Here is a 13,639-nt window from a genome sequence, read left to right on the forward strand (position 1 = left end):
GGAGTGGGGGCCACCCTTCAACACTGTGCACGGGCCCCTGGCCAGAGAGCTCCTGACTGGGTTTGGAGAATAGGAGGCACCCCTCCATGTACTTTGCAGGGGGGCCCCCTCAATTTTCGTTACGCCACTGTGCCAACATGAACAGCCCCTTCATCTATCCTTCCTAAATTGAGTTCTCTCCGAATGGAGTGATCCGTATGGCTTGTATGGCGGAGCTGCACCAATCCTGGGCAACAATCATATAATTTCATTTATGCAGATTACAATGCCCCAAAATTATGCGAAATTGCTCTTTATTATGTGAAATGTGTGTCCACCGTTTTGCACTGTTTTTAGTGCAACAATGTCATAGTGTCCAATTTGGACGCGAAGGTGCGTTTCGTGCTAAAAAATAGTACAAAATCTCACAGTGCGCGATCAACAGCCACTCGCATTCGGTTACTGCACATTGTACTGTGGACAATGCAAACTCTTTTAAACAGTGTGTGCTTCCTGACAGGGAACCAAGGCAGCCCGCTGAGGGTTGAGGTCAGTAATGTTGCTGCTGCCAAGAGTCCAAGGAAATGGCTAACTCTCCCCATTTACAAAAACATGTTATGCAACATCATTGATCAATTGAATAATGAATAATGACGCCTGTTCAAACATTATACCCAGGGCCACTGAAATTATGTGGCAGGAGAGGGCCAAATAAATTCGGCAGGATTAAGTAAATTATGTGGCAAGAAAAGCAAAATTATGCGGTATAATGCTGCACTTTTTTGTAATAGTATTACTTCATTATTTTGTCATTTTACAACTTGGTAACACTGTCTGGGCATTGGTGGCACCTCATTGGTATTCAAGAATATGTGGCACAACCTCACGCAGCAACTAAAAATCACACATCCTTAGAACAAGAACTTTTCCTTCATCACAAGAATTCAATATACCTCCAGTACTCTATGTTAACTACTTAACATTATATCTTCCAGTGACTCCATTTAATGTCCCATTCACCCTACCCGTCTTCCTAAACAATCATACAAAAGCAAGCAAAATTCTACGAGCAAAAAACACCCACAAGAATTCAAGGGTTATCCAACCACCTCAGACACATGCTGTTCTGTACCTGCTTGCTCTTACAACTGTAACCAGCAGCATAATGGTTTCCTCCACACTCCCTGAGACCAACATCATCGTAACCTCCAACACCTTCTCCAAACCATGCCCATTCAAGCTGCCACACGTGAACACCATCTATTATTACCTGCTGTGCGCGTACAACCCAACCACACGACTGACGCCAGTTCAACCTACAAACCGTAAAGGAATACATAACCCACCTCGTAATGTATTAACCCCACCTGTCTTAACTCAAACCCTTACTGAAACATGAAGTCCTACTTATTGTATTCTTCACCCTCCCAGTAACAATGTGTGAAACGTGTCCAAACCTTCACAGTCGCATAATTCTAGTGGCCCAGGCTATACCCTATGCATGGTTTTAGGTGCGTCGTTTGCTCTTATCATGAAATGCCTTTGGTGTTGTTTGTGGTGGAACCACCAGACGCGATAGAGCGGCCATGGTAACCTCTTGCGCTCTCTCCGCCAGGAACAGCGAGCCCTCATACGAGATCATGCAGCTGGACTTTGAGATGGAGAATTTCACCAGCCAATCGGTGACTCGCCGCATCATGTGGCACATCGACTACCGTGGCCGGAATCCGCCCCCTGACCTTGAGAAGGTGGTCACAGAGCTGACGGTCATCCAGAAGGACATCCGGGCCATCGTGCCTCTGGCAATGGTGAGTAGCTTCTCCATGATCTTCTGGGCCTACCTAAACCCCCCCCCCCCCACCCCCCCCACCTCCTCACCCCCAAGTGTGCTATGACTGTAAAGTGCTCATTAGTCAGTAATTGCAAAATTATTTACAGGTAAAATATTTACAAATGCACTGCATCTTAAATGATCTTGGAATTAAATGGCGAGCACCTGGGAATGGTTTGGAGATGATGAAGCAGGATTTTGTTGTCTGAGCCTCACCCAAGAGTCACAGTTGCTTCTCTGAGCTAGTAGGTGTTCACAGCAGCAACAGTGAACTGATAGATATGGTTGAAAGCCGGTGACAGACAGCAGGCTGCATAGGCCGGCTTGTATGTTCGTTGGTGGATAAGATGAGGCTCAGCTTCAGTAAACTCTGCCCTACGTAGACTACGCCTCGTTGTCTGTCCAGTGCTTACTTTGTTAAAAGGAGGCGAGCCCACAAATTGCTTTTAAGGAAGAACCGCCCACTGCCACTTTTGGGGCGGTCCACGTCCTCCACCCTGGTTATGACCACTGCCTCCATTCCGGCTGTCCGGCATCTTTGGTGCAAGCACCGGACCTGCCTGCAGGCAGTGACAACTGTAGAACTTTTGGAGTAGTGGTCCCTGTGTCCATGGAACAAATAGATCATGTGGGAGAGTGAACCAAGAGAGCCTAACTCAATTTAAGGTGTTCAGGGTGCTCACCTTGATCATTGTGAGAAAAAACACAGCTCCGAATGGTGAATTGTACAGCACACTTTTCACATAAATGGCTGAAAACCCAGAGATTTTGAAGGGACACTATTGAAATACTACAAAATATCTTTGTGATGTGCTAGGAACCATTAACCACAGCAAGAGATACTTAGGGGGCCTATTAGGATGGCGGGGTCGATCAGCCTGCCATCCTTCCATGAATGACACCCCGCCACATTACGATGGCAGGGGGTGGGGGATGCACATGGGGGGGTACCTATGGTACCCTCCTGCATTTGCATGCACAAGGTGGCAGGCACCACGCGGTGCCAGTCACGTTGTGCATGCAAATGCACTACATGCATTTTTGACATTGCGGCGGGTGCTGCTTACAGCACCGTCTGCCGCAATGTAGAAAATGTGTGTATCGCCTGCCAGTGTGGTTGGCGCATCCTAATTTGAATGGCGGGACTGCCACACCTATGGCAGGTGGTCTCTTTGCCATTGTAGTAGAGCCCCTAATTAATGGTGGCAGAACTGCGTTTTGTTTCAACACAAGTTCGCTGAAATGTTCTCAAGAGCACCATGTTACAGGCAGTTAAAACATTTGAGCATGTGATTGTACCTGGCTCACCATTTATTAGAATGTATGGAGTATCGTTCATCGCTTCATTTTCTCATCCTGCCCCTTCCAAGTAGTTTCTTCTAAGCCCCTGCTTGAAAGGGGTAGAGCAGGAAAATGAAAAGTTGTACAAACCTGTCATCTGCCATAGACCGGAATGCAAGACAAGTCCACAGTCTCACACAACGATGATGCTTCTCAGTCACACGGTACAAAGCCTAGAAAATGTACATCAGTAGTCCATGCTCGGCCCCGTACAGCAGTAGTGATATCATGGAAAGATTTCCAATATAGAAGGTGAAATGCCTTCACACAAGCCATAAAATGGGAACCATAGCACCAAGTGGTACCAAGCAACTAAGATCAGCAATCAGCATGCCTAACTCTGCATTAATTATTACTCAAATATCAGCTTTAAATAGAACCTGGAATATAATCCTGAAATGCAATCATTCTGATACACGAAATTTATATTGAGGATAAATCAGGTCATCTCCACCACCCAAAAATTGTATTGTTGTCCTATTGTGCTAGCTGTTCATTTTTAGTCGGTAAGCTGTTGGTCACCAAGAACCCACATGTTCTAGCAAAACATGCTCTATAGGCGTGTGCCTTGAGAGGCAAGAGAAGCCCAGGTGAATGAGGCAGAAGTAGAGGGACCAGGAAGAAAAGCTTGGGAGCAGGAACCAGGCACTGAGACTAGTTCACTCTCATACTGTCCTCCCCATCCCCGCTGACACAGATGCGGTGCAGTGATCTTCATGGGACAAGCTGGTTTTGTGCTGCCCTCAGAATCACTATACTGCACATGCCAAGAAGTTTGTGCACCTGAAGAAAATGTAATGCAGCCAAGAGGCAATTAGTGTGAGATGATGTATTGTCATTGTGACGATTTTCCAACACTAAGAAAGCCAGCCTGTCCAAATTAGGCAGATGAAACTACATCTTAGAGAAATGCCAAAGTGACCAAGTGCCTTTTCCACGGAAAAAACTATGCTTTCTTGGAAATGCACGTCATCAAAATGGGGGAATGTAGAAAGGGCGTGGAGGGAAGTAATACAAGTAAAATAAAAAAAGGAGTAAAGCGGGAGGGTGGAAGACATGACATGGTATTCAAGAAAGGGAAGTGAGGGGAAGTAAAACAAGAGAAGGGATTAAAAGAGGGAAAGGTAACAAGGGGAGGGTTTATAGGATGGGGAGAATGTAAATGGGGTTAGTAGTGAAAGTAAGAAAGTAGTAGAATAGGAAGTTACAAGACTTATGGATATTAAAGAAAAGGAAGGGGAAGTAAAAGGGGGAGTAGCAAGAGAGATTTTATAGGATGGGGAAACACAAGGGATGGGGAAGTAATACATCTAAGATAAAAAATATAAGTAAAGCAGGTCAGTAGAAACTATGGGTATTAAGGATGGTGCGGTAGGAGAATACAAGAGAGTTAACGAAGGAAGGTAATAGCGAGGATGTCTAGGATTGGAAAACAAAAATGGGGTAGTGGAATGTAATAAAACGTATAAAAATGTATAAAGCAGGAGGATATAACACGTATGGGTATTAAAGAAAGGGAAGGGGAGGTGAAGTGAAGTGGTTTAAGAGGGGAACTCTCTTAAAAACGTCTGGTTAAGGGGTAATAAAACATCCTCTAAACAATAAAAATATGAAAAAACTAATATTTCTTCAACTTGTTTTTCGATAGCTTGTTTTCCTGAAATTGGAGAAACCAAATAAAAAGTTGTCAAAATAGGTTTAATAAGAAAAAAATATCAGGATCACTTTCATTAAATATTTGTTTAGCAGAAACATAGGCAATTGTATTCGCAGTGCAATTGTGAATTAAGTGGGATTGCAGCAGAGTATCACAGAGAGCAGGAGAAGCATGCTCTCCCATACACGTTCGCACTTCTCCCATATGTTTCCACCGTCATGGTTTAACAAATTCACTCCTATATTTACTTAATTATTCACTAGTGCTTTACAGTTAAACATGTGATCATATTGTGTTTTCTTCTACTCTGTTCATAACCTCTGTTTAGGAAATGTTTTTTCTGCTTTGTACACGTGAACAATGAAATGGGCGTAAAGGGAAACAAGAAACAGCCAAAGAGTTACAGAGAATTGAAGGGGGTGGTATGGCACAACTTAAACACCAGGGCTCCCAACTCAAGTGTGCTGGTTCATAAATTCACTCAGTGCATTCATGAAATAAATAAGTGAATGCTATTTTTTGTACATTAAGTTGGACAAAAGACCTGGCAAAATAAACCAGCGAAACATGGCCCAGTCATTCTAGTGCTGTCCATTTTTACTGCTCCACTCCGTTGCATTGACTTAAAAAAAATTATACCTGTAGTACTTTCTATCCTATTTGGGTTGTTTAATTTTATGCTCGGAACCTGTCCTTTTTCCAGTGTTTTCCGCAGTCATCATGACAGGAGCATGAAATCAGCCTCTCCTCTGAAGATCATTGTCCTGCATATTTGGAAGCCGTTCTTGGAATCTGAAAAAGAACTGGATGTGTTGATTCACAGGCTATAGGAGGCCATGCGTTGAGACAGCAAGAGGATGTGTGGCTACAAAGGGTTACAACATGGCATGATACGTGAAAGAACCCTTGAATCTTACAGAGCACGAATATGAAGCCTGGATGAACCTGTCATCAATTTGTAGGAGAAGTAAGAAGACTTGGAAAATCGCTCTAGGAGATGTAAGCTGTGGATTAGAAGAGCCCTGAAAGGGGTAGAAGGCAAAGATGCCAAAAATATGTCCAGAACTTCTTAGAGGCCATACTTGAAACAGAAGAATAAACAGAGTCCACAGAGTTGGAAGTCCAGGAACTAAAGACCCTCCAGACATAATAACCTACTTACACCACTAAGAAGAGAAGGAGTGGGTGATGGGGCAGTGAAGGAAGGAGAATGAATTGTGTTCAATGGATCAGTCGTGCAGATCTTTTAAGACTTCTCAGGTATCACACTCCAATAAAAGAAAGCCTTCCATCCAATACATTTTTTAGAACAAAAGGAATCAAATATAGATGACGACATCCCTTAATATCTGCTTTGATGGCATGGAAAATAATACTCCACACAATATCTTACTGAGGCAGGTGACAGAATTGGGCTGCATTATTCTTCATAAGAGAACTTGCTTGAAGATCAACAGATGAAATTACCAAGCCAAAGAAGCCGGAGTGGATGAAAACAACGTGCACAAGACAGCAAAATGTCCTGAAACGTAGAGAGATAGTAACAAGCACGGGGCAGAGATAGAACACCTCCAGAATTGGTGACAAGGCATTAGACATGGGGTTGTGGGATAGTCAATGGCAATAAAACAGCAAGACCCAGGTTTGAATCCCCTAGCTTGTAATGGTCTAAGTACAAGGATGAAGGGAGAACAACATGACCAAAGCAGCTGAAAAGTCTGGTGCAAACAGTCTCCATCATCAGTAAAGGGTGCTGGTGTCCACCCCTAGCAACAGCCGACACAGATTATACACTAGGTTTGACCTGCACCCTAGTTGTAGGATTATCAATCATAAAAACCCCATTGCACTTGCTCTGAAGGACATTGCTCTGTTCTAACCTGTAACTTGCAGGTAGTTTCTTTTCCTGTCACTGTGAAAGCTGAGCATTTTCAGTGGCAGACTGAATTGCTAGGTCTTCACTGCAGTTTTATTAAGCAAAAGACTGACGTCTCAGCTGCAGTTTTATTGAGGGAGGGATGGGGCATTAAGGGCATAGCTGTAATATTTTGGAAGGTGGGCTTTCGAGGACATTGCTACCATATAGTTGAGTGAGTCATCGTCTTTCAAGGATATTGATGCCATTTTGAGGAGAGGCTCATGGGCTTTCGAGGACATTGCTGCCACTTTGTTGAATGAGAGATGGGCTTTGTGACATTGCTGCCATTTTGTCGAGTGCTACATTGGTTTTCAAGGATATGGATGTCATTTTGTTGTTTGAGAGATGGGCTTTCGTGGACTTTGGTGCCACTTTATTGGGTGAAATCTGCCTATAGACATCTGAATTTCAACATTGCTACCTTTTTAATAATGTCATGTAGAGGATCCCTTCTGTGACTTATAGTGAGGAATATTTGTCCCTTTGCTGATTGGTCCAGTTCTTGTACAAGGGCACTGGTGGTACATGGCTTTCTCTGATGCGTCTCCATCCTTCTGAAGATCTAACTGGCAAACTTATAACAGAGAAGGATTTCAGTGAAGTGGAAGACAGGGCTCTGCTCATGCTCAGGATGCAAAATAAGAAAATACATGCATTGTCAAGAACACTGACTGGTTAGCATGCTCAGTCATACTTAGTCATGCTCCATTTCTTAGTCGCATGCATCCAATGCTACTTAATCACCCCATCACCAACTTCGGGTCCGATTATGATGTCATTTGTAACTGTCCCAAACTAATCGTTTCTGAACTGGTTTCCAAACTAATCGGGTCCTGTGATTCCGGACGACCGATTACGATGCCTCCGAACATCGTTCAGTCAGACTTGCATTGACTTCAATGGGAGCCTGTGTTCCAAATGCGAACACAAGCTCATATTGAAAAAAGGGGTGGTTGTATCCTGTGGTGGGCCCCCAATGGTGCCTGCCACATTGTGCATGGCTGAGAAGAGTGGTCCCTTGGGTAACCCCACGGGCCACATTCAGACACCTCCAGGTGAAGGGGGGCCCGCAACGGCCTCCAAAGACCGATTCGAAAGCCGTTTAGTCTCGGGCAAACCGAATTGGAACAGCTGTCCGAATCGGTCATCATCATTGCTCGTCTGGAAACCCGTGTCCATAGAGTTGTACGAATCGGCTTCGGAACATGGGCTGTCCGGATGCCTTTCAGAACTGATTCGGTCTGCTCGAACGGTTTCCGGGCATCATAATCGGTCGTTGGGAAAACCGTACGATTCGGTAGGAAACAAGGGTTCCAAATCGGATTCAACATTACCGAATCCTATCCGGAGCCCTTCCTAACGACATTGTAATCGTCCCCAATGTCTTGCATAATAATACTATTGGACACTTTGTCATAGTTATCCACACTCCTCTACTTAGATTCGCCCATTTAATGGTACTCAACCAGTTACTAACTTAGTCACTCATGCTCACAGTCACTCAATCATTCTCAGCCACACAGCTACTCTCACTCAGTCACACTAAGTTAAACACACACCATAGTCACTCTGTGTGAGCTCCCTGTGAGAGAAGCTCTCAGAGCTGGGATAGAACATTCCAAGTTCCCATCTGTTCGCGGAGGCGGTCACAGAGGGAGAGGGCTCGGAGACAAGATATGCTACAGTCGCCTCTTCAGTTCTCACTTCCTCAGATATGCAGGACAAGGCACTGTCAACTAAAGTGATGAACTGCCAAGAGAAAATGCGCTGTTTTCCCTCCACACGTCATCTTTTTTGTCACTAGAACCTTGTTAGTGTAGGAGTTCTCAACTTCCAACTGTTGTCCCAGTTTCAACTTTCCAACGAGTTAAGTTGAATAACAAGCAGGAAAATAATTATTTTCGAATGTTTTGAAGTTTTCGTCTGACTAAAAATGCTTTGTTTAATTTCCTGCATGTTGCTGTCACTTTAAATCCCCAACCGTGCCTGAAGGAGAACGTCATAGGTTTGCACCTGACCATCTTTCATGCAGGTGCTCGATGTATGCAGACTTCTGACTAACACTTGTGAATCTTATAGACGTCTCGCAGTAACACCGAAAAAAACACACCATTTTTAGACTCTAATTGTTGACTTCCGGATAAGTCATTGTAGCGGGTGTTCTTCCAATGTTTGAGGCTCCAAAGGTAAACATATGTGGTACAGGTGTTTGCATCCGAAATACAGTCCATAAATTAGGATCAGCAAGGCAACATAAAGGTGGTCGCGAGAAGTCCTGCTTGGTGCAGTCTCTGCAATACTGTCCACGCTCTCAGGTGTGCACGACTGCTTCTGTACCTGAGACCTACTTAGAGGTTATGAGGTTTTTCATGGGATTGCCAGTGCCGGAGTAAGTTTGTCTTCCACTGTTACCTAATCTGTGTACAAGGGCAGGGGTAGACTGTGGGGTTACACATAAACTAGTGGTTGACACATGGTCTCGATGCTGAAAGGCTTGGACAATATGGGTTGGTTCATTGAGACTCGGATGTTAAAAGACTTTGACAGAATACATGGGTTGCATAAGCTATTTACAGACTGTGGTCTATTTTTTTTTTTTTTTTTTTTTTAGCTTTATTTCGACATGTGATGTCATAAAAGCACAATACTTTTAAAAAACACAAATACATGAAAAAACAGTACATTTAAAACATGTTGTAAAAGAGATCTAGAATACATTGTGAACAATAAATATTTAAAAAGGAATTAAACTTAGCAGCTTTGATAAAAAAAAAAAAGAGAGATTATCTGGGACAAGTCAACCTCTGCCTGATCAGCCATGCCCATCCTAAAAATTTTGCCACTCCACAAATTATGGTGGTATTCGTTGTAGAATTAAGAATTCTCAGGGCAGTGGAGCTATCCCTTGTCCCAAGCAGCAGGCAAGCAGGCCTGAGCCACTTCGTTCTTGGGGATGCATAGGCTGGACAGACAAAGAGAAAGTGAGAAATATTTTCAACAACACCTAAACAGGTAGGGCAATCAGGGAGCGTCTTGTGCGGGGGATTCCACTTGCTGGTACTATCGCGGAGGGGGAGAGTCCCGAACCTGAACTGAATAAAGAGCGTCCTGTCTCTGGGCTTAGAAATAAAGTCCAGATATGGTTCTAGGAAAGGAAGAAGCTTGTGTTGGTAAAATGCCTCTGTAAGCCTACCAGGGTTAGGGTCGCTAAGGGTCCGGGCATCGATCCATGCCCAGTATGCTTAGACAACGGTATCCCCGGAACAAAGTCAGATACGAGACCTGTTGCGACCAAGAGCTTCTTGATTTTTGACAGCCACTCGATCTTATGGGCTCCCGGTAAATTCATGACCTCCCTGAGGCCATCAGCATAATTAGAGAGCTCAGGGGTACGCCACAACCGCGCCCAGTGTAACAAAGGACGAAGGGTGGCTAGGTCTCTAATAGAGCGCCTTCCGAGGTCGCTCAAAAGAGGACCAGTCGGTGTGCCCCTCGGGAGTGATAGAAGGTCTCTAAAAAACTTGTTCTCATTGGTTACTAGGGTATCTACGCAGCAAAAGCCCCATAATTCTGCGCCATATAGGGCGCTACCTGTTGCCTTTGCAGCATAGATATCCAAAGCTGGTGCGATGGGTTTGGTAGTGGAGGCACGAAATTCCTTCCCCAGGCTACCTATGACCCGCCTATAGTTAAGTGTCATTTTGTCAATATGGGGCTGCCACTTAAGCCTATCAGTGATTCTAATCCCCAAGTAGTCAAACTCCTTAACTCGCTCAAGTGGTTTTCCATCTAGGGTAAGGGTAGACCGGAAAGATCTGGTAGGGTTGAAGTAAAGGAGTTTGGTTTTGGAGGTGTTGATGACAAGGCCTCTTAGCTCACAGAACATAAGGAAGCGGTCTAAGAGCTTCTGTAGTCCTGCAGGTGTTTTTGAAATTAGAAGGGTGTCGTCCGCAAAAAGAAGGGCAGGGACTTTATCACCCGCCAATGTGGGGACGTCAGCTTCTATTTCGAGCAAGTAAGAGACTACGCCATTCACGAAAAGGGTGAGGAGCGTAGGTGCCAACACACAACCTTGGCGAACCCCTCTATTAACCGGGATTTTATCGGTTTTTTGATCCTGAGTTCCCCATCGGATGCGTGCAAAGTTGTTAGTATGCATCCGGATGAGAAGATTCAGGATATAAGGGGGGATTCCCAGCTCCTCCAAAATCAACCACAGGCGATCGCGAGGAACCAGGTCAAATGCGGTCTTAAGATCTATAAACGCCAAATATAAGGCGCCCTTCCCAATGGTGACCACCTTCCAATATAGTAGCACCAGCCTAAATACTTGATCAATTGTGCTAGTGCAGGCCCTAAAGCCTGCTTGGAACTGCGTCATAATGCCTTTTTCATCTACCCAGGAGTGGATTCTCTCCAGGAGGACCCTGCCGACCAACTTCTGTCCAGTGTCTATTAGACTGATTGGGCGATAGTTCGCTGGATCACCCCTTGAGCCCTTTTTAAAGATGGGAATTACTTCCGCTCCCTTCCAAGAATCGGGCACCGGGGAGCCGTCCAGGAGGTTATTAATAAAAATTGCAAAGTACGTTGCCCATCCGTCAGTATTTGCTTTGAAAAGGTCGCCCGGAATGCCATCTGGCCCTGGGGCCTTTCCAGAGACAATTTTATTAATGGCAGTCTCTACCTCTTTCTTCTTGATCTTATCAAATGGGGATTGTTCAGTGGGAGAGGCTATGGTCCTCAGATAGGTGCCCTGCTCCTCCTCAGGTCCCACCCCTACATAGAGGTTCCTAAAGTGGACAAACCATTCCCTGTCCGTAATGTGGTTGGGGATTTTATCCTGGTCATACATAGAACATTTTCTCAAGATGGACCAGAAAAGCTCGCCATTTTTAGAGTGGCTTGCAGATTTTAAAGCATCCCAACGCTGGTCATCCCAGTCTTTTCTTGCAGTAACAAGTACCTGTCTGTAAGACTGCCTTGCTTCCCTGACCGCACCTGGAATATTAGATTTAATTGCAGCGATCAGGGTATTTTTTTTTAGTCTGCAGTCCTTGTTGAACCATTCATTTTCTGACTTGAGTTCTGGTGTTTTTTTTTTCCTATGGTCAAGAAACAAGGTACCAATCGAGGCAATGGTATCCTCGAAGGTTTTGGTGTAGCCGGGCTTGTCAATCGATGCCATGGAGAGCCTGGCAGTGTATTCAACAAGGATTCTACCCAGGGCAGCAAGTTTTGTGTTAGACAGGACAAATTTAGACCATCTGAGGAATCTGTTGCAGTTAGAGAGATGGAGCATCTTGGTAAACATCTGCGATCCATGTAGAGGAGTTTGGTCATGACTAAGGCAAAACTCTCTCATGCTGAGTGATAACGGGTTGTGATCGCTGCAGGTTGAGGGAGTTATTATCATGTCAGCAACAGATTTCCAGCCTCTCCTGTCAATCAGGATGTAATCAATACTGCTTTGACAGGCGACCCTATTGAAGGTGTTAGCACCCCCCAGGTCAGAGGCTGTACGCCCATTCGCAGCTCTTAGACCAAATTCTAAGGCCAATGCGTTTAACTGAATCACGACCGGGGACCATCTCTTTACAGGGATGAGCGATAACAAGGGAATGCCCCATCTAGCATCCTCGTCATGAGTTCCCAAGATATCATCAATGGCAAGTGGTTCAAAAGAGCAGTTGAGATCACCAGCCACTAGTAAGAGAGAATCAGGAGGACAGGTAGTGAGCATACCTGAGAGAGATGTAATGGTGGGAGACTTAGCACCCCCATGTGTTCCGCGAGCATAGACATTGAAGACTTCCCAAGAATGGCCATTCTTTAGACCCTTGATGGAGAGTCTCATTATGTCTGGCGTGGAACAACTGTTATGTGTAATCTTAAGATTGAGGTGTGCCCTGACCCAGACCATGAGTCCGCCGGAAGGACGGCCACGCCCAATTGTGGTAGCTGGCTCAAAAAAACAACAATACCCTGTCTTATACAGTGGCTCCACACTCCAGGTTTCCTGGAACATGCATATGTCATGTTCCTCAATTAGATCATTCCAATCTGGAAGAGTGAGCTTATTACGTAAGCCTGCCACGTTCCAGGAAAGAAGCTTGGTATATCCAAGAGGTTTTTCTTGGGTGATAGAAGTACCTGGGAGGTGGTCTTCATGGCTGGGGGTAGGCCTCCTCGGTAGATCCGTTGCAGTAGGTGGATCGTTGGCTGAAAATGCTAATGGGATAATAGGACCTGGTACAGGAGAACCTGGGCGACGGTTCTTCTGTACCAGGGGAGTAGATGGAATATCTCCATTGCCCTGCAGTCAGTCAACAGCCTCTAGACAGCCATACCGATTTTCCGTGGGGACAGGATCTAACATCGGTGGGCATGAGGGCCTACTCATCTGAGAGATACCTCTCCTGGTCCGTTGGACATATGTCCAATCGTCCAAGAAGTGACCAGGGGGATAAAAATAAGTCAGAGGTAAGGCTTTAATGAGTGAACCTGTACTAGGGTATCTCCAATTACAAATATAGTCGACGATTTGAGGATCATTAAAGTTAATTAGAATACAATCCCCCTTTATGTTTTTTGCCAAATGACCCACCCATGGGACCCTTCTTACTGTGAGTATTCTACTGTTTTTGAACATTGGCAACGGTCTATTTCTGTTAAGCCAGTGTATCACCCTATTCCTGATGGTTGTGGGAGACTCGGATTCATTTTCGCCCTGTTCTGGAACCCCTGCCAAAATGACAACATATGGAGCAGTTTCGGGTGGTAGATTGGGGATATTTGCCCTATTTGGAGACTTGAGTAATGGGGTCCTAGGAGCCTCTTTTGGGTGGGTAGTGCTAGGGTGTCTAGGATTCCTATGGGCAGTAACCGAAATAGACTCTTTGGTAGCAGGTAC

General features: G+C 44.9%; 1 protein-coding gene across 5 annotated transcripts in view; it reads left to right on the plus strand.

Annotated features, from left to right (window-relative positions):
* The window catches only part of TMEM132E (transmembrane protein 132E), a 1,031,163-nt gene that overhangs the window by 820,458 nt on the left and 197,066 nt on the right, over positions 1–13,639 (plus strand). For all 5 annotated transcript variants that reach the window (XM_085649649.1, XM_085649650.1, XM_085649652.1 and 2 more), the window contains one exon: positions 1,595–1,787. In XM_085649649.1, the coding sequence (XP_085505775.1) occupies positions 1,595–1,787 (193 nt within the window). The remainder of the gene's footprint in view (positions 1–1,594; positions 1,788–13,639) is intronic.

Source organism: Triturus cristatus, chromosome 3_2 (assembly GCF_964204655.1).
Source record: "Triturus cristatus chromosome 3_2, aTriCri1.1, whole genome shotgun sequence".
NCBI lineage: Eukaryota > Metazoa > Chordata > Amphibia > Caudata > Salamandridae > Triturus > Triturus cristatus.